Source organism: Gastrolobium bilobum, unplaced genomic scaffold, assembly GCF_033153095.1.
Source record: "Gastrolobium bilobum isolate Gb01-03AN ecotype WA unplaced genomic scaffold, APGP_CSIRO_Gbil_v1 utg183994, whole genome shotgun sequence".
In the NCBI taxonomy this organism is placed as follows: domain Eukaryota; kingdom Viridiplantae; phylum Streptophyta; class Magnoliopsida; order Fabales; family Fabaceae; genus Gastrolobium; species Gastrolobium bilobum.
Window position 1 is genome coordinate 16,495 of NW_026898699.1, and position 22,219 is coordinate 38,713.

At 38.0% G+C, this 22,219-nt stretch overlaps 2 protein-coding genes and 1 non-coding gene across 3 annotated transcripts; 1 reads left to right on the top strand and 2 right to left on the bottom strand.

Moving 5' to 3' along the window:
- The first annotated feature begins 13,722 nt into the window (after positions 1–13,722).
- Positions 13,723–15,523, top strand: LOC133318488 (uncharacterized). Its single transcript, XM_061520491.1, has 4 exons — positions 13,723–13,999; positions 14,671–14,804; positions 14,853–14,971; positions 15,019–15,523. Exons 1-4 carry the CDS (start codon positions 13,723–13,725, stop codon positions 15,521–15,523), a joined length of 1,035 nt encoding a protein of 344 aa, XP_061376475.1.
- LOC133318490 (small nucleolar RNA R71) lies at positions 13,814–13,919 on the bottom strand. Its single transcript, XR_009752475.1, has one exon. It is a non-coding gene; the product is annotated as a small nucleolar RNA R71 (small nucleolar RNA).
- A 3,746-nt stretch (positions 15,524–19,269) lies between the features above and the next one.
- LOC133318489 (uncharacterized) lies at positions 19,270–22,196 on the bottom strand. The gene is made up of 5 exons (XM_061520492.1): positions 21,844–22,196; positions 20,961–21,477; positions 20,127–20,876; positions 19,782–19,889; positions 19,270–19,320 (listed from the first exon to the last, which is right to left on the bottom strand). Exons 1-5 carry the CDS (start codon positions 22,194–22,196, stop codon positions 19,270–19,272), a joined length of 1,779 nt encoding a protein of 592 aa, XP_061376476.1.
- Between the last annotated feature and the right edge of the window lie 23 nt (positions 22,197–22,219).

Sequence of the window (22,219 nt, forward strand, 5' to 3'; positions counted from 1 at the left end):
CAGAATGCTACAGCAGAAAGGAACATACAGAGAAACGTGGATGAAACGCGTCTCAACCGGGATGTTGTCAGAGGGCATGCTGAACTCGATGTTTACAGAAGGAAATATAGTAAGGGGCAGTATAATAAGAGCCCTTTTACTGGCCAGATACTAAATGCTCCATTCCGAGAGGAATTTGATTCGGCACACTTGCCGAAATATGATGGAAGTAAGGACCCTCAGGTCCATATAGATGCGTTCGACACAGACATGTACATCCAAGGGATTGATGAGCCTATCATATCCCAAATATTTGCTACAACCTAAACTGGAGCTGCACAGGCATGGTTTTTAACCCTACCTGCTAATTCCATTGGATCTTTTGAAGAATTTGGAGAAAAGCTCTTGTTGAACTTTGCGACTAGCAAAAAGCATCTGAAGTCCGAGTTCGCACTCCGAAAGATACAACAGCAACCCAGAGAAACCCTCCAGATGTATCTGAATCGATTTAAAGATGCGGCATTGCAAGCGCTAGGTTTGCAAGAAAATGTCCATGTGCATCTAATCGTAGCCGGGTTAGATGGATCATCTCGACTGGCAAAGTCAATTTATAAAGATTTGGTAAGGACGTTAGAGGAGTTCAGGACCCGATCAAAGAAGTATCTGGAACCCAAACAAATGGAGATAGCAAATGCACAGGGTGAAGAGAACAAGAGAATAAGCACAAAAAGGAGATGCCCGGCTCCGAGAGAAAAAGAACGACTCGACAACAAAAAGAAGGATTCCCGTGGAAGAATCTCGGACGATAGATACCAGATTGGAATGTATGAAAAATACACCCCACTAAATGTGCCACGCTCTCAAATTTGGAGTGGTAATGACCGATATGAAGAAAACAGAAAGACCCCCGCTTATATTTGACAGAGGAGGATTGGATAAGTCCAGATTCTGTACCTTCGACAATGGGCCGGGACATACCTCTAATCAATGTTGGGACCTCAGAGACACTGTGGAAAAAAATTTCAGAGAGGGAAAGCTGCGTCAATATGTTATGAAGACACAGGGATGGAAAATAATAAGAAGAAACCCGAAGGTCGGAGTGTGTAAGAACCTGCACCGCTAAATAATTAATTAAATAAAAGTATCTATGCCGGAGCATGGACTTGATAATGATTATGTATAATGGTAATAAGATAAGTAATTAGAAAGTGGAATAATACCTAAGTCGCTTTTCTGATGAAAAGTGAAGATACCGATTCTGCTTCACGGTATAAATGCGTACCTGTGAAGTATCCCAAAAAATTATAATAAGTACATGAATATTCCTAGAAAAATACTAGGTCAAGTATATCAAGTTTGGGGTCATAATAATGAGTGCTGAGGTCAGAACTGATAGCGGCTACGTATAAAATGTATACCGGCAAAGTGCTGTGAAAATTATAAGAAAAATATGATAAATCCTAGAAAAATGACTAGGTTAGGAATATCAAGTTTGAGATTAAAATGATTAGTGAAGCTATTAGAGCTAATATCGACGGATTAAGTTAAGTGCTCCTATATATATGTTGGCACAGATTTCTAGGGCATATTTTCACACATCCTACGTGCCTCCTTACTGTTGTCTTTGTTCTCCAAGCTTGTCACCTTCCTCTCTTCCTCTTGTGAACTCCAAGCGATCATCTTTTTCCATGTTTTCTTCACCAAAACACCATAGTTAGGTGTGAGCAAGAACTGTGAAGGGGAAAGGCACTCCATTTCCGAGTTGTAGTCTCTGAGTTGGTGAGGGTTGTGGGCTGAGCTCTTGGGTTGTGGTGAGGGAGCCATTTCTATGGCCTTTGAAGCTTTCAAGGAGCAATTTTGTGGAGTAAAAGACCAAGCTTGATGATCATTTTCGTGGCCTTGAAGTGGCAGAATCATAGAGCTGAGTAGGAAGCTCCAAGATCATCTTTTGTCTCTGTTTTGAGCCTTTGGGTATATGCTTCAACCTTTGTCCTTGAATTTTATATAAAGAATGAACCTTGATGCATGTAATAAGTGAAAGTTAAGAACTTAAGTGTTAGTAAGGTATAACACACCTAAAAATGCATGCTTGAATGTCTGGAAACGGGGGAAATGGAGTCTTGTAAGGATATCTTCGCAAAATGCAAGAACTACATTCTGTCGCGAAATATTCGAATATGATATCCGGATATCCATATCCGGATATTCATATATCCTATCCGGATATGATATCCGGATATTCATATCTGGATATGTCCCCGTGAAATATTAGGATATTCTGGGAATTTCGAGTTATGAACTGCTCTGTCCAAACAGAAGTGTAGATTGAGTTTATGGACCCTTAATTGGTTAATATGAACCTCTGTAATAAGTTAACTAAGTCAGAACCACTAAGATTGAAGGCTTATGGCTTTGAGAAAAGCCAAAGGGCATTAAACGAAAAAGGAAATGTTGTTGTAATGTAATGAACGTCTAGATGTTGTATATTGATAATGTTTATGGTATCATTAGACTGTGATTGTGTTGTTTGGTGACCGTGGACTGGTGTGGACTCTTTGTTGGGACTGTTAGCTTGGGAGGTAAGTTTCGTGTCCTCGGTTTTGCCATTGTTGGTTCCACCATACCTCATAGATGGATGGTTTATATGCAAGATCTGTCTTCTGAAATTATGTGAAGAATATTTGATATACTGTTGAGCTATTTTTATGAGTGCATTGCCATATGATATGTATGTGGGGTATTTCCACATAGACAATAATCCCTGAGTATGTGGAGACATATAAGATGGTAACTCCGTGGGTGAGGTACAAGAGTACTTTGGGTTGTAGACGTACGTAATCCCTACCTTTTATTCTCTGGCCAGTAGGATGCATACACACATGACATGGATATATGCTGCATTGCACAGATTATGAAATTATATTGCTGTTATCTTTTGGAACTTATATTGCACGTGTAAGTGAGCTTGGGGTGGAGAGATCCTTGAGGATCCCTTGTCTTACTGAGATTTCTTTTTAGAGATCTCACCCCGTGTAGGGCACCTTTCTAGGTATAGGTACCTCTGAGGTTGAGACCTCTGGTGGAAGGAGGCCGGAGTTGACCTGATTTATGCATGCTGCGTTACTGATATGCCTGGATATTGATTATGCTTTGCTTTCAGTGTATTGTTATTTGACTTGTGACATTTATTGGCTATGTTGCCTAATTTGGTGAGCATGGAGGTTGTCCATCCCACATTGGTATCAGTACTGTTTGTTCAGACTTGAGTTGTAATATTATATCAAGATATTGTCCGATCTACGTATGTAGTTCCGTGATTTGATACATATATATTTGATGAGGTTATTAAGTGTAGTTATCTATTGCAACTTACTTGTTAGTATATGGATGTCCTAGAGACAATATTTTGATTAGATTAGGACATATGTGGACCTTTTTATATTGTCGCAAATAAATAATAAGCACTCTTTATCCTGTTTCATATTTTGTATCAATATTATTGTTAATATATTATATGAGTAACTGGATAAACCCCTTGGAATAAAATATGTATCTCTTGAGTATCTGTGATGAGATCACGATCATGAGGATTTAAGGATACCGGATGTTTATTCCTAATTTTATGTTCCTAGTCTAGAGACACTGAGAATGGGGATTAGTAATCTCGGGTAAGACTAGCACGACTTATCTACTTGTATTCGGATACAAGGTAAAGACCTCATGAGCTACAAATATGGAGATGTTTTAGCTAAAGTCATGGGTGGACCTATGAAGGTATAGCTCGCACTGAACAGACCCACAAAGAGACTCTATGAGGAAATCTTACAGAAGTATCATTAAAGCAGTCTCTTAATATTTGGGTATGTCTTTTCTTGGACCATAAGCTGTCACCTAGACTGTATTCTAGAAGGCATGTTTTGATTGTATACCTCGTCTTCCTGAAACATGGAGACTCATAGGTATACTTTTGGGCATGTCCTGAAAGAGCATAGGCCTAGGGTGATAAGCTGAAGGTATTCGTCAAATCTCTGTAAGAGGATTAGGTTATCTGTAAACTGAAGAAATCGGGATGACATTTACAGGACTCGGGAATCTATGCATAGTAAAAGAGATCATGAGATGATCTGCCTTTAGAGTCAGTAAATTGAAGATTCCCTATTTCGAATTAAAGCTTACCCTAAACCGAAAGGGTTGATACGTTTCCTCACCCTAGGTTTAAAGGGAAGATAACTGAGACGAAAGGAAATACATACAGTAACCAAATATATGTAATAGGATGATCATGTCATTAACTTAACTAGCTATGGGGCAACAAAACATTACTGGTGCTCTGTGTTGTCATTAAATGGGTTGTGGGCTTGTTGGGCCCAAGCCCATTTATGTCAGTGGCTATGTTGGGCCTAATGGGTCACACACTAACACCTTATTGTCTTGATGATATAACATTAAAGGTATTGGGCCTAATAAAGATTGTTAGCCAAGAAGAAGTTTGGAAGCCCACCTAAGAGGGAAAAGGCGCATGGTAATTGTAATGGGGTTGGATGGTCCAAGACATTATTAATTAATTTAATTAGTCAAATTAATTATCAAATATTTAAATTGAGAATTTAAATTTAGAATTTAAATGTTTGAACGTTTGAATTTAAATTTTTGAATTCAAATTGGCTATGAAAATTTGTTTCGTAACAAAAAGATAAGATAAGATCTTGTTGGAACAAATCCTTAGTATCAAAAGGAGATATTTGAGCATCATCCAAGGTTGTTTGGGGCACTGATTTGGGTTGTTATGAGTGTCATTTAGTCAACCAAATAAGCTCCAAATCAGATTTGGTTGGTTGAGAGAATAAATGAGTAAGTTGGTTCAAATTTGAATGCAACTATTCAATGTATTTGGACTGCATTGTGGACCAAAGGGGCGCACTATATGGCTGGCCATATGATGGTCATTAGGTCAGAATTTTGACAAGGTTTAGACCTAGTCTCATGAGGATTAAAAGATAGGTTGATGGGAAAATTTGAATTGCAACAACTCCACCTTTTTCTCCCTTGGTGTGCGCTGTGCCACTTTGATCAGATTTTTAAGTGAAAAATCTGACTTGAATACTAAGACTCTCTCATCTCCTTTGGTTAGGTTTTTCTTAAGAGAGTTTTGAAGAATATCCTAGCCACTTCTCATCAATTCCATGCGCCACTTTTTTGAAGTTTTAAGCTGAAAATTTCACTCATCTAAACACATTAACCTTGCCTCCTCCTTCATCTATTGAACGCCTAGCCAGCCTTCTTTGTGGTGTTTAATTGGTGGCTTTTCAAGAAGGGTTCTTGCATCTTGACGTAGGGTGGTGTGGTTCACATTAGAGGGTTTGAACCCTTTTAAACCTTACATTGATCACCTTTGAGTTTTAATCACGAACAAGGTATATCATTACGTCCTAAAGTACATATCTTGATTGGCATGTGTGTTTCTGCTTTTGAAAATTTTGTTTTCATCCTCACATTCCTACGACTTTCAAGGCCATTTTCTTTCAAGTGGTATCAGAGCCCGGTTGCTTTGCTATCGACGGGTGATGGTACTTTGTTTGTGAAATTTGTTTTCTAAGAGTCAAAAGTTTTTTAAAGAGGTTAAAGATTGATTCTTTGCATGTGGATATAAATTTCAATGCTTTAAAATGTTAAAGATTGTCTTTTCATGAACTTGATTAATATGATTATGGTGTTCATATATCTACGTGTACTCATGGTTTAGTTTCTTTATAATTCCTTGTGAAAGTTTTCAAAAAAAACATTTTTGTTGAAAAAGGAATATGATTCTGCCATGATGTGAATGTTCAAATGCCTTGTTTTCTACATGATTTTATTTCAAGATGCATGAAACGTTCATGGCATATCTTGATCACATGAATAAAATTAGGGTTCTTGATCTTGATTTTGTGATCTTGATAATTTTGGGCCTTGGTTAGATGAATTGTTCATGATAATAGCATAAAATTTTTGTGATAAAATTTCTCATACATGTGAATGTGTGGTTCGGTCATATTGCGATATGGTTGTGTGTATAGTTTAATTTTTGTGTTCTTTAAGAAAGAATTGACAAAGATTTGAATTATGTATAATGATACAAGATTCGGCCATTTTGGAAAATTACGAGATTTTGAAATTTTGTTCTTGTTTTGATATTTTAATTGTTAAATTATCAAGATATATGTGAGAACATGTTTAATATAATATTTTGTGCTTGCAAGTTGTCTAACTTTTCAGGTGCAAAAAGGGAAGGGGATGGTCATGGTGCCCGAATTTAAATTTCAAATTTTAAATTAAAGGTGTAATTTTGCTCTATTTAAATTAGAGGTGTAAATTTGAATTTTAAATTTTGTATATTCATTTGTCCATCCAAAGATGTTTTGGAGTTTCTTTAATTATTTTGTAATTAGAGAATTAGGCTAGTGGCGTTTAGACGACAAGGAGCCATGGCTTAAGAAGCAAGATGGACGAATGCACGAGCAGCATGACCGTCTCAAATAAAATTATTTTATATGCTTGTATGTTTTTAAACGACTAGTATGCATGAGATAATGTATCGCGGATGTATGCTATTATGTTTTTAAACGAATAGTATGCATGAATTGGACAAATCGCGTTTGTATGTATTATCGTGCACGTCCAATTACGACTAGTGTAATTCGATATATGTTTGACATAGGTTACGACTAGCATGATAATAATACATATGCGTTTGATGAGACTTAGTAAACCCTAAATAAAAGTAACCCTTAAAGGAATTAATTATTAATTGCATGATTACCTCCCACCACCAATATTACTCAAACCTCCTCAGTGGTACTCCACAACTCAGTTAGGACCCATTGTTTCGTTGAGTAAGAGTAGTATTAGAAGTGTTAGACACTTAGGGTGCTGGTTAGTGCTTAACTGAGAACATGAGTTGCAGGCTCAGCCGGGCTCATGTGCTTAGGGTAATAGTGCTAGGTTGGTTGCATGAGATGCATCACTAAGTGACAAAGAGTTGTCAACCTAATGTTAAGAGAGAGTATAAGATACTATTGATAAAGATCAACCCATTATTTAATTTAATCTTGCGGTCTCAGATGAGAGTTAAAATAATTAATCGCACTTTTAAAATCCCACTAAGGTAAAATCTAAAAGTAGAACAACCCTAAGTCAAAGTTTAAGGGTCGTTGACTTAGATAAAATAGTGGGAGGGGCATATTATTTAAAGTCTTTAATAATTTGCTCTTATTACACGACAATATATATTAATTAATCTATCTTTACATTTTTCAATTTTCAGTATGACTAATCCACTGTCACTGCGCTCAATACTCGATACGAACAAATTAATCGGTCCTAATTTTATGGACTGGTATCGGAACGTCAGAAATGTTCTGCGGGCCGAAAAAGTTGCTTATGTCCTGAAGATGATAGTGCTCATTGAGAAGCTAGAGGGTCTAGGCTTCATAATGGATGCTGAATTAATTAATGACTTAGTTCTATCATCACTTCTTCATTCTTTCAGTGAATTCATTATGAATTACAACATGCATGGGATGCTTGTGAGCTTGCCAGAGTTGTTAAGTATGTTAACAACCGCTGAAGTGTCTATCAAGAAGGATAAAACACAAGCTCCTCTGATTGGTGGGCCTAAAAAGGCCAAGGGTAAGGGCAAGGAGCCTACAAAAGGCAACTCCCTTAAGCCCAAAGGAAAACTCAATAAGAAGAAAGACAAAAAGAAAGGTAAGAGTGCACCCAAGGACAAAAGCGATGCTGTGTGCTTCCATTGTGTCAAGAATGGCCATTGGAAGAGGAATTGTCCAGACTACCTAAAGAGTGTGAAGGACAAGAAGCATGGTGATGCTTCTTCCTGAGGTATTTACATGATTGAGATAAATTATTCTTGTGCTAATCCGACTTAATGAGTATTGGATACCGGTTGTGGTTCTCGTATCTGCAATGTGTTGCAGGTGCTTATGAGCCCTAGAAGATTGGAGAAGAACGAGGTGGACCTCCGCGTTGGTAATGGAGCAAGAGTTTCTACTCATGCTGTTGGAGATACCGACCTCATTTTGCCTACGGGCCTTTTATTGCATTTGAATAATTGTCTTTATGTTCCTAGCATTTCTAGAAACATTATTTCTATTTCTTGTTTAGAACAAAATGGTTTTGCTTTCACTATTAGGGATGGTACATTTTCTATCATTTCGAATGATATTGTTTTTGGTACTACTTCTTTAATAAATGGCTTATATGTTTTGGAAATGGGAACTGAAGTGCCCAATGTAGATGTGAAACGACCAAGGACAGATAATCAATCTTATCTTTGGCACTGTAGACTAGGGCACATAAACGGAACAAGATTGTCTAGGATGCATGTAAATGGATACCTAGATTCTATGGATTTGGAATCCTATGGACAATGTGAATCTTGTCTAGCTGGGAAAATGACTCGTCACAAGCCCAAAGGGCTTGAGAGTCATAGGGCTAGTGAGTTATTAGTACTCATTCACTCTGATGTTTGTGGCCCTATGTCTATAGAGGCTAGAGGAGGATACTCCTATTTCATTACCTTTACTGATGATAAATCGAGATTTGGGTACGTGTACCTAATGAGATATAAATCCGAAGCTTTTGAAAAATTCAAAGAGTTTAGGAATGAAGTAGAGAAACAGCGTGGCAAGATGATTAAGACATTGCAATCAGATCGTGGTGGTGAATATCTGAGCCATGAGTTTCAGGATTATCTGAGAGAAAATGGAATTCTCTCGCATTTTAATGCACCTTACACACCACACCAAAATAGTGTCTCCGAAAGGAGAAACAGGACCTTGTTAGACATGGTCAGGTCTATGATGAGTGAGACTCAACTTCCAAAATCGTTTTGGGGATATGCCTTAGATACGGCGGCATACCTTCTAAATAGGGTACCGTCTAAATCTGTTCAGACCACACCATATGAGATATGGAATGGTAAGAGACCCAATATGAGTTACCTCAGGGTATGGGGATCGCCAGCATATGTCAAAGCGTTAGCATCAGACAAGCTTAGTGCTAAGAGTACTAAATGTCTATTTGTGGGGTATCCCAAAGGTACTAAGGGATACTACTTTTACTCCATGGATGAACACAAGGTGTTTGTGTCCAAGAATGTTGAGTTCCTTGAGAAGGATTTGATCTCTCAAGGAGCCAGTGGGAGTAAGATTGATCTTGAAGAAGTTCAAGGACCACAAGAACAGATTGAGGAACCCGAGTCTGCTCCGCAGGAGACGTTCTCCAATGGAGAAGTAAACACACAACTCCGTAGGTCTACTAGGGTCATCCATCCACCTGAGAGGTATGGGCTTGTGATTGAGAATCAACAAACCGAGGATGATGAACCTAGTAACTATGAGGAGGCAGTCAAGGATGTTGACTCCTCTAAATGGCTTGAAGCCATGGAATCTGAAATAGATTCGATGCATCAAAACAAGGTATGGAATAGTTCCTATCGGTAATAAATGGGTCTTTAAAAGAAAGACTGATGCAAATGGCAACGTTCAAACCTACAAAGCTAGGTTGGTTGCGAAAGGATATCGTCAAAGAGAAGGAGTTGACTATGATGAGACTTTCTCACTAGTTTCCATGATCAAATCTATTAGGATCATGCTTGCAATAGCAGCATATCACGACTATGAAATTTGGCAAATGGATATCAAGACCGCCTTCTTGAATGGATTCTTGAAGGAGGAAGTGTACATGACACAACCTGAAGGTTTTGAAGCCAAAGGTCAACAGCATATGGTATGCAAGCTTCAAAGGTCGATATATGGGCTAAAGCAAGTATCAAGGAATTGGAATATTCGTTTTGATGAAGTCGTTAGGAGTAACGGTTTCATCAAGAACGAGGATGAAACTTGTGTTTACAAGAAGGTTAGTAGGAGTAATGTCGTCTTTCTGGTACTTTATGTAGATGACATATTGCTAATAGGAAATGACATCCCCACATTACAAACAACGAAAGACTGGCTTTCAGAAAGCTTCACCAAGAAGGATTTCGGAGAAGCGGCCTTTATACTTGGTATAAAGATCTATAGAGATAGATCCAAGAGGCTGTTGGGTTTATCTCAATCCACGTATATTGACAAGATGCTAAAGAGGTTTAGCATGGAAGGGTCAAAAAAGGGTTTTTTCCTGTCAGTCATGGGGTACATCTTTCAAAGGCTATGTGTCCTAAGTCACAGAATGAGAAGGATCGCATGAGTGGAATTCCTTACGCTTCAGCTGTTGGATCCATCATGTATGTCATGATATGTGCGAGACCAGATGTCTCATATGCTTTGAGCATTACGAGCAGATACCAGTCTGACCCTGGAGAGGGTCACTGGACAGCAGTCAAGACCATCCTTAAGTACTTGAGAAGAACTAAGGATGCGTTTCTGGTCTATGGTGGGGTTGATGAGCTTTCAGTGAAAGGATTCATTGATGCCAGCTTTCAGAGTGACAAAGATGACTACAAGTCACAGTCAGGATTCGTATTCATCTTATATGGTGGGGCAGTATCTTGGAAGAGTTCCAAGCAGGACACAACAACAGATTCAACGATAGATGCTGAATACATAGCTGCTTCAGAAGCGGCTAAGGAGGCCGTGTGGATCAAGAAGTTCATATCTGAACTAAGGGTGGTTCCAAGCATGGATGAGCCCATACGGTTGCTTTGCGACAACACATGAGCCATTGCGTAGTCAAAGGAACCTAGGTCTCATCAAAGATCTAAGCACGTGCTCCGCTGATATCACCTGATTAGAGAAATCATTGATAGAATGGATGTAAAGATGGATTATGTACCCACAGATGATAACCTAGCCGATTCTGTAACGAAAGCTGTTTCTCAGAGAAAACATGATAGTCATTATGAGGCTTTAGGTATACGACTTAGGTCAGATTGGCTCTAGGCCAAGTGGGAGCTTGTTAGTATATGGATGTCCTAGAGACAATCTTTTGTTTAGATTAGGAACTATGTGGACCTTTTTATATTGTCGCAAATAAATAATAAGCACTCTTTATCCTGTTTCATATTTTGTCCCAACATTATTGTTAATATATTATATGAGTAACTGGATAAACCCCTTGGAATAAAATATGTATCTTTTGAGTATCTGTGATGAGATCACGATCATGAGGATTTAAGGATACCAGATGTTTATTCCTAATTTTATGTTCCTAGTCTAGAGACACTGAGAATGGGGATCAGTAATCTCGGGTAAGACTAACACGACTTATCTACTTTTATTCAGATACAAGGTAAAGACCTCATGAGCTACAGATATGGAGATGTTTTTGAAAGTTAAATTGACCTTGAAGGCCGAAGCATGTGAGAGGGAAAAAAAATTCATGCGGAATCACATATGCAATCAAGACTCATGCTTTAAGACAGCATGATGTTACCTTTGTTTGTGATTCAAACACCAAGGAGATCAGTGTAAGGTTTGAAGGGTTCAAACCCTCTAACGTTGATCCACACCACCCACGTCAAGATGCAAGAACTCTTCTTGAAAAGCCACCAATTGATCACCACAAAAGCTTGCTAGGCGTCTAATGTGTGAAGGAGGAGGCTAGGTTAAGGTGTTTAGAAAAGTGAAATTTTCAGCTTAAAACCCCACAAAAGTGGCGCATGGATTTGATGATATATGGCTAGGTTATTTTTCAAAACCTCTTAAGAAAAACCTAACAAAAGGATGACCAAAGGAGATGAGAGAACTATCAAAATTGGATCAGATTTTTCTCTTAAAATCTAACCATAAGTAGCGCACAATAAAGAGGAAAAATGGAGTTTTGCAAAATCAAATCTTGCCAACAACCTCCTATCATATCCTCATGATATCAAGTCAATATCTTAACAAAAATTTGACTTAAAAACCATCATATGGCAAGCTGATGTGGTGTAATATATTTCATTTTCCAAGTTAAAATACTAAGCTTTAAGGTCAAAAGAGCATACTTATCAATACATTTTATGGATTAATTGTTAGTTTTTCATTTTCAATGTTATTTCTCACTCAAGTTTATATTTGGATAGGAATTTAGCATGGAAAATGAAAATTTGCGCAGAAGGAGAATTTGGATCAGATGGGCGGCGCTATCAGCGCGGAACAAATGCATTTTCAGTGAAAAATCTGCGCCATCAGCGCGGAAGAAGTATGACCGGCGCTGATAGCGCGGATCAATTCAAATTCAGTACAAAAACGGCACCATCAGCGCCGGTTTTCGAGCAGGAAGACACCGTGTTTTGAACGCGTGCGTGCAAAATTAAAAGGGGGGGATCAGAAGACAAAGAGAGATAGACAGAGAGCTTGAAAAGAACGTCTGGAGCTTTTTGCGGAGATTGATCTTAGAGATTATTTTCTCTTCCTTTTGAATTCTTATTCTTCTTTTATGAATCATTGTAATTCAGCTATGACCATGTCTGGCTAGTTTCCTTCATTGTGTGTAGGGTCACAAACCCTATGTGAACCTTTTGTTTATTTATAGATTGGTTTACTTTTCGCTCTTTAATTTAATTGATTTATGCCTACTCTGTGCGTATTGCTTATCGTTTATATTAAATCTGATCAGTTTAGTATTGAATGATAATCTGAGGGTTAGAACCCTAGATAGGAATATTGGGGTTTTGGTCCAGAAAGGGGGTAGGATAATAATTGACATGTGTGCTAGGAATAGATGCATTCTTGATTACAAACGTTTAATTTATCTGTGTAATGCTTGATCTCAATTGAAACTTGCAAGGAATTGGGGTTCTAATTGTGATTAAAGGGCTAAATTTGCAAGGAATTGGGGTTTAGCTAATAATTGTTTGGATGATAAATTGTTTGGTTATTTATTTTAATTGAGCATTGTGAATCAATCCGTAGTAAAAAGTGGGAATCATAGGGCGAGTGTACTTACCTGCAATATCTCACATATTTTTACCCAAAACATTTTGCATCATTCTCTTATTTTAAAATCCAAAAATACGTCTTTGCCTTTAATTTCTATTGTTCTTTAAATCACTTGAGTTTCATATCTTGAGAGGACGTTTATAAGATATTCGCTCACAATCCCTGTGGAGATGATAACTTACTTATCACTTTATTACTTGAACGATCGGTACACTTGCCGGTTTGCATCAAGTTTTTGGCGCTGTTGCCGGGGATTGTGATTTCTTATATCTTATAATCTTGAATTTCAAGATTTTTCTTTCTTTTTGTGATTATTTTATTTTATTTTCTTCTGTTCTTGTTTTAATTTGTCTTGAACATTGCTACTAATCTTCTCTTGAAGTTTTATGCGAGGCAAGGTTGATCCTACAAAATTGTTATTTGATCCTGAAATTACAAGGTCTGAAAGAGAAACAGGAGACTTGCTCGGAAGAAATCAAAAGTGTCAAGTGCTCAATCTGAAGAAGCACCTGAAATTCCAACCATGGCAGCGAATAATGAAGCTGAAAATCCGCTCATGGATACCATCCTCACTCCAGCCTTCAACAGGCCTAATTCAAGTATTGTCCAACCGAATATTGCTGACAATAATTGGGAGTTGAAGTCTTCCATAATTCAGTTGGTGCAGAGAACTCAATTTGGAGGAGATGAGCATGAGGATCCTCACAGGTTCATAGACCGGTTCTTAATGATCTGTGACTCAACCAAGCACCCTCGGGTGTCTGATGATGCTATCCGGTTGAGATTATTCCCTTTTGCTGTAAAGGGATAAGCACTTAGCTGGATGGAGAGGCAGCCTGCACGGAGCATAGCTACATGGGATGATTTGTCTACAAAATTCTTTGCGGAGTTCTTTTCCATGGAGAGATACAATCAAATGGTGAATGATATCACCAACTTCACTCAAACTGAGGGTGAAACATTATGTGCAGCATGGAACAGGTTCAAGGACTTGATGAGGAGGTGCCCTCATTATAATTTGACTGCTGGTGATCAAGTCAGAATGTTTTTTAATGGCATCACACCTGAAGATAGAATGGTTTTGAATGGTGCAGCTGGTGGTACTATTAAAACCATGAGGGCGAATGAAACTCTGGAGCTGATAGAGAGGATGGCCAGGAATGAAAATCAAGGGGTATCTTCAAAGTCTAAGAAAGGTAGCCTTCATCTAGAAAGTAATGAGTCAGTTCTGGCTGAAAATAAATTGCTAGCTCAACAAATGGCTAGTTTGACTTCCAGGCTTGACAAGATGCAAATCACTGGAGTTCAAGCTCAGTCTGTTGCCTTTGTCTGTGACTACTATACGGACAGTCATGCTCTTAATGAATGTCCATCTCTTGCTTCTTCTGATTCACCTCAACAAATGCAGGTGAATGGTATATGTATGACCAGCGCCCTCAGCAGCCAAATCTTCAGAGAAATCAGAATTTTTCTGGTGGTGGTGGTAACAATTTTCAGCGGAGAGCTCAGGGAGTTGGCATGGATTTTAAATCTAATAATTATACTCAGCCTTCACAGAGTCAACAACGAGAGCCTGCTGAGTGGGAAAAAGCCTTTGCACAAATGGCCAAGACTTCTAATGAGATGGCTCAGTCCACTAATACCTTTATGGAGGAGACTAGAGCCAACGACAAAAATACAAATGCTTCCATAAAGAACCTGGAGAATCAGATAGGCCAATTGGCAAAGCAAGTTTCAGAAAGAATTTCAGGTACTTTTCCAAGTAATACAGTTATCAATCCAAAGGAAGACTGCATGGCTATTATTACTAGAAGTGGCAAAGTGGTAGCGCCTCTTAAAAATCCAATTCTAGATTATGCGGAAGAGGAAGAGAAGCATGATGGAGCAGTCGAGCCAGAGGTTGAGGTAATTGTGAAAGAAAAAAACAAAGAAATTGTTACTGAAAAAGAAAAGGTTGAAGAGCGACCTGTTGTGGTTGAGAAAAAGCATGAGCTGAGTCCTGAATATGTGCGGTCTAAAGCACCTTACCCAGAGAGGTTTAAGAAAGAGGCTTATAACAAGCAGTATGGCAGGTTTTTAGACATCTTCAAGAAGCTGCACATAAACATCCCTTTTGCAGAAGCTTTGGCAAGTATGCCGGTTATTCAAAATTCATGAAGGATCTTTTGTCAAGGAAGCATAAGCTACAAGAATGCCAGACAGTGACACTTACTGAGAAGTGTAGTGCCTTTATTCAGCAGAAGATTCCGGCTAAGCTTAGTGATCCGGGGAGTTTTAATATCCCTATTGCTATTGGCAATATTGGCATTGGTAGAGCTCTTTGTGATCTTGGGGCTAGTATCAACTTGATGCCTTTTTCTGTTTATAAGTCTTTGGGGATTGAAGAATTGAAGCCTACAGAGGTCTCTCTTCAACTTGCTGATAGATCCGTGAGGACACCTAATGGGATTATAGAAGATGTTCTTGTCAAGGTTGACAAGTTTATCTTTCCTGCTGACTTTGTGGTGTTGGATATGGAGGAAGGAAGTGGAAAGCCTTTGCTCTTAGGTAGGCCCTTTTTGGCTACAGCCCGTGCTCTAATAGATGTTGAGCAAGGAATGATTAAGTTGAGGATGAATAATTAGGAGATTACTTATAATGTTTCTGAGGCTATGAAAAGACCCGCTGAGCATAGTGATTGTTTTCAAATTGATGTTTTTCAAGAAATAGTTCAACAGAAGAAGGTGCGTCCTCAAGAGATTGATTATGAGTTGAGAGCCTGTGATCATGTGCCCTTCGAAAAAAAGGAAGTTGCTGTGGAGGTGCTTAAAGAAAAAGCTGATGACATAGAGGTTGGGGCACCTAAGGTTGAATTGAAAATTCTGCCTAATACTTTGAAATATGTATTCTTGGGAGATGAAGAGACATACCCTGTAATCATCAATAAGGGACTATCTTCTGACCAAGAAAAGAAGCTGGTTGAAGTTCTAAAAACTCGTAAGACTGCCATAGGGTGGTCTATTTCTGATTTGAATGGAATAAGCCCCTTTGTTTGCGCGCAAAAAATTCTCATGGAAGATGACATCAAACCTATAAGGCAACCGCAAAGAAGGCTAAACCCGATGATGAAGGAGGTGGTCAGAAAAGAAGTTGTGAAGCTTCTTGATGCAGGTATGATTTACCCTATTTCATATGCTGCTTGGGTAAGTCCGGTTCAGACAGTTCCGAAGAAGGGTGGTGTGACTGTAGTAAAAAATGCAAAGCATGAGTTAATTCCAACTAGAACCATCACAGGTTGGAGAATGTGTGTGGACTACAGAAGGTTGAACACAGCCACAAGGAAAGATCATTTTCCACTGCCCTTTATTGATCAGATGCTGGAAAGACTGGCGGGCCATGATTATTATTGCTTCTTGGATGGGTATTCAGGCTACAATCAAATTCCTGTAGCTCCTGAAGACCAGGAGAAGACATCTTTCACTTGCCCATTTGGAGTCTTTGCCTATAGACGAATGTCGTTCGACCTCTGTAATGCACCTGCAACTTTCCAAAGGTGTATGCTCTCTATCTTTTCTGATATGGTAGAGAAATATTTAGAGGTATTTATGGATGATGATGCTATCCGGCAAGTATACCGTTTCGCATAAGTAGTAAAGTAGTAAGAAAGATCGTCTCCTCAGGGATTGAAAACCAAGTACTAAAATAATCAGTCACTTTAAGTTGAAAAGCTTGATCTCTTGTTGGGAAAATTAAATTGAATCTTAGTAACCATAAAAGTAAAGACTTATTTTTGAGTTTTTGTATTTTCAAGAATGAAAAGAAGAATAATAATGGAGTTGGTTTTGAAAATATGAGAAAGAATTGCAGTTAGGGAACACTCTCCCTATGATCCCCACTTATTACTTTGGATTGATACAAAATACTTATTTATATAATTTCTCAGATAATTATGATCTCAATATATTAATAATTAAATCCCAATCCCTTGGTAACTTAACCCTTTAACCTCACTTAGAATCCTAATCCCTTAGTAACCCCTCATGAGAATTAAGCAATGAACACAATAATTCCAACATCTGCAATTAAATATACATCTATCCCTAGTATGCATACCAATAGTTATCTTATCTCCTTTCAAGATCAGAAACCCCAATATCCCTATTTAAGGTTCTAACCCTCAAACTATTTTCAACTATCAAATTGATCAAGTTTAATAAAGAAAATATCAAATACGAACAAGGTAAGATAAAGAAATTTATATAAACGAGTAAAATAATTTAAATCAATCCGTCATAACAAGGGTTCACATAGGGTTTGTGACCCTAACTACAATAAAAGAACTTAGCCAGACATAGTCATATATGACATAAACAAATATTCAAAAGAAAGCATAAAAACTATAATTACTGGAAAGAATGGAGAAGAAATCTTGATCTTCAGTCACCCTCTGCTTGCTCCGAGTTGTTAATTGGTTACTTGGTTGTGCTCCCAAGCTCCTTATTTATAGCCACAGGAATTGGGCCCATCATCTAATCTTCCTTGGAGTCCATCCAAGATTTGTATTTGATTTAAACTTTGTTTCCTTTTTCATGTAAAAATCTTGGAGATTTGATTGATAAATTAGAATTTCAAATCTTTATTGTATCTTGATTCAATCTTCTCATAAATCATCTAGATTTGTTTCCGCTTTAATTCCATATCTTTTCTGAATAAATCTTCATCAAATCTTTATGGAATCTGTCGCGATCTTGATCATATCTTTTTCGCATCTCTTTGTAATCTTATCTCTAATTTGGAAAGAGATCTAATTGCTGAATATCCACACTTTATTTTTAAATCTTTTCCTTTTCCAAAATTGCCCCGTTTGTTTGCTTTTTCCTACAAAATTAGCATAAAATCAGTATTCAATCCTTGATTAAGATTTTGACAAATTAACAGTGATTCTTGCTCTTTTTCTCAAGATTTCATCAACATTCTTTCTCTTTTTTGGCTCAGATTTCCTTATATGCTAAGCGCATATCAAATAATTCCCAGATTTAAACGTTGCTGTCCCCAGCAATGTACAAGACTCAATCCAGGAAACAATCAATTATTCCAACACAACATCACACAGACAATCAAGAGATCACTAAGCTAAGCATGACTGAATCAATGCAAAGAACTCCTAACAATGCCTTCTATTCTCATGAAAATGTCAGAACCTAGCTTGAACACCCCTCACCAAGATAATCATATAACGTTCAGCACTCAAGTGTTTAAGGGAGTAACAATCACTCAATCCATCACAGCAATAACATTACCATAAGCTTGATCATATTCTCAAGTTCCTAAAGATGAGGAACATTAACACATGCATAATTGATCAAAAGGACTTCAAAGGTTGTAACTTGGCCGGGTTAATGAGTAGGAATATATGGAAAGTAGCTCAAACAACACTGAGATTGAAAAACTGATATTATTTCATTTTTAACACATTCAACTCAATGATTTTGCTCCACTCACATTCCCATAGAATTTCGGGAATTAATTCCTTTCAGCCACCTTTTCTTTACATTCACCCTTTTTCTTTTCTTTTTTCTTTTTTTTCGAAACTTTTTGTTTTAAGGGAACAGATGAAATTTTATCTCCCCTAATTACTTGACCTTTGTGGAGCTTACCTCAATTTATTTGTTTTATTTTCAACACAACAGTAATTCAATCTCAATTAAGGTAAGTCACTTGGATATGGGCTAAGCCATCAATCAGGAATTATGAACAAAAAGGTTCAGGCTCAAAGGGGTTAGCAATGGAAAAATTCATACAGGTGAGTTATTTTTTTGCCATGGCTAACAGAATAAAATTGCCTTAATAATTTCAATCAATGCATGCATCTTAAAGAAACAGAGCAAGTTCTAGAATGCTATCACAGTGAGGTCTCTCAGAATAAAATAAGTGTTTAAGCACAAAACCTCACCAGCTATGATGTCAAGCTAGACTTCCAAAAGAAACATCAGGCAACATTAATCATTCAAGCACAAAATTCAGACAAACGAGCAATCATGAAATCTACTCATGCCCATACGATATCATGCCAGAAGTTCATACAATATATTTCCAAGAATTCAGTCAAGCACATTAACTAGATAAGCACATTTAAACCTGAGAATTGCTTGAAATACAAATCACTGTTTTATTTTATTTTTTAAATAAAAATAAAGAGCACACAAAATACTAAAAAAAATAACTAAGAAATTTAAAAGAGTTAGAATATCTCCCCTGATAGAATTGCAGCAGTTCTCAGGTGCAAGCATACCATTCCCAGATTTAGAGAATTGCTGTCCTCAACAATAATTAAACCACAAGAAGGAAGAAAAACCTGCACAATAGAACAAAGAGTGGCATATAGAATAAACTATAATGCGCACATCAAAACTTCAGAGAAAAATATACCAACGTAAAGCCACTAAAAATAAAAATAAAAATACGAAACAGAAAAATAAACTAATATACAAAATCTCCGTCAACAAGGAGATATAATCAACCCTCCATGTCATCCCCCTCAGCAGCGTGGGATGACTCAGCAAATGGAAGGTCTGGTGGTACTGGATGCCTAGGTGTAGAAGACCACCATTCCCAGATTTGTTCCAAACCATGTAGCCATGTTAAGAACTCTTTGAAATTTTGATTTTTCTGAGATATAGAATCTCGGTGTCTCTTGTCAAACTTCAGCTTCTGGTGTCTCTTCCAACTCGTATCAAAAATTTTGACCACCTCATTTCTTAATACCTTTTTCTGTATAGGATGACGCCTCCTTTTGGGTTTTCTCTCATATTTGTCACCATCCTCATTGGGAATTTTGTTGGTATGGGAAGATGGATCTTTATTTTTCAATTCAGTTTCCTCTTCCTTCAGTGCTTCAATCACCGCTTCCTCATTACCCAAGAAGACATTTTTTTGAGGTTGAGGAAGCTCCTTCAAAGTCACCTTCATGGCACCATCTTTCTGGGCATCATCCGCTACACTTTGTTTTTCCTTAAAGACTTCAAGACTAAAACAATCGTCTTTGTGAGAAGACTGTTTTAGAGAATCAAAGACGTTGATGGTAACGGTCTCATCATTCATCCTTAGCTTAAGCTTCCCGTTTTCAACATCAATCAGTGCCCGAGCAGTGGCCAAGAAAGGTCTACCCAGCAAAAGAGGCATCTCAGCTCCTCCTTCCATGTCCAACACTACAAAATCAGCAGGAAAGATGAACTTGTCCACCTTCACAAGAACATCTTCAATAATCCCGTTAGGTTTCCTCACAGATCTATCAGCAAGTTGAAGAGAAACTTCTGTGGGTTTCAATTCTTCAATTCCCAGTGACTTATAAATAGAAAGAGGCATCAAGTTGATACTAGCCCCAAGATCACAAATAGCTCTGCCAATGGCAATATCATCAATAGTAATGGGAATATTAAAACTACCTGGATCACGAAGCTTAGCTGGAATCTTCTGCTGAATGAATGCACTACTTTTTGCAGTAAGTTCAACGGTTTGGCATTCTTGCAGTTTATTCTTCTTCAACAGATCCTTCATGAATTTTGCATATCCAGGCATATTTGCTAAGGCTTCTGCAAAAGGAATATTGATGTGCATCTTCTTGAAGATGTCTAAGAACCTGTCATAATGCTTGTTAGTAACCTCTTTCTTGAACCTTTCTGGGTAAGGTGCTTGAGCCATTATATATTCATGGGTCAATGGGCAATTCTTATCAAAGAAAGATGGTTTTTCCTTTTCAATGACGGCTTCTTTCTCCTTTTCTTTCACAATTACTTCAGCCTCTGGTTCAACTGCTCCTTTCTGCTTCTCCTCTTGTTCCTTGTCTTCCGCACGATCAAGAATTGGATTTGCAAGCGGTGCTACAACTTTGCCACTTCTAGTGGTAATAGCCATGCAGTCTTCCTTTGGATTGATAACTGTATTACTAGGAAAAGTACCTGGAATTCTTTCTGAAACCTGCTTTGCAAGTTGACCTATCTGATTCTCCAGGTTCTTTATGGAAGCACTTGTATTTTTGTTGTTGGCTCTTTGCTCCTCCATGAAAGCATTTGAATGTTGAGCCATCTGTGCCACTAGCTTTTCCAATTCAGAGGGTTCCTTTGCTTGAATTTGTGGAGGCTGCTGGTAGTTATTAGATTTGTAATCCATGCCAGCTCCTTGAGTTCTTCGCTGAAAATTTCCACCACCACCTCCAGCACCATAGTTATTGATCCTTGGAAAGTTTGACGGCTGAGGGCGCTGGTCATACCATATTCCATTCACCTGTACTTGTTGAGGTGAATCATCTGATAACGAATTAGAGCATTCGTTGGATTCGTGAGCTTCCTGAGGAGTTGATTGAACATGAGACACTTGGAATTTTTGAAATTGCTGCGCCAAACTGTCAAACTTACTATCAATCTTTTTGGATAACAGTTCAGCGAGCAAAGTGTCATTGTTTTCTTGCTTTATCACTCCTCTTTTTACTGAGGTTGGAACACTCTCATTTTCATGTCTTGCCAGCTTCTTTATCAGATTGAGAGCTTGCTCTGAGGTACTCTGCCAAATAGAACCTCCAGCTGCACCATTAATCACCAACCTTGTTTTAGGAGAAATGCCATTAAAGAAAATTGCTACCTTTCTGTCATTGTCTCCTTCCCATTGTGGACACTTCTAGATAAGTTCTTGGAATCTATTCCAAGTTGCACACAATGATTCTCCTTCAAATTGATGGAAATTTGTGATTGCATTTACCAGCTGATTATATTTATCCATAGAAAAGAAATGGGCAAAGAATTTGTTTGACAAATCTTCCCATGTTGAGATACTATTTGCTGGTTGCCTTTCTATCCATTTGAGAGCACTTCCCTTAACAGCAAAAGGGAACAGTCGGAGCCTGATAGCATCAGCAGACACTCCATTGTGCTTTGTAGTGTCACAGATCATCAGAAATCGATCTATGAACTCATGAGGGTCTTCCTCGTCAGCACCAGAATATTGAGCTCTTGCCACCAAAGAAATCAATGATGGTTTCAACTCAAAATTGTTTGCCTCCACCGTCGGCCTGACTATGCTTGAGTTTGGCCTATTGAACACTGGTGTCAGAATACTTTCCAACAATCTTGGGGGTGGATTAATTGCATTGTGGCCTCTGCCACCATCAGCGTTGTTGTTTCCTTCCATCTCTTGTTTTGGTTGTGCAGGTACGCTTTTCAAATCTTCCCAAATTATCTGCCTAGCCGCCTTCCTCAGTCTCCTCTCAGTCCTTGAAATTTCAGGATCAAGCAAAAAGTCTTTAGGTGGAAGTCTACCTCGCATAAAACTCAGAAAAATTTGTTAAT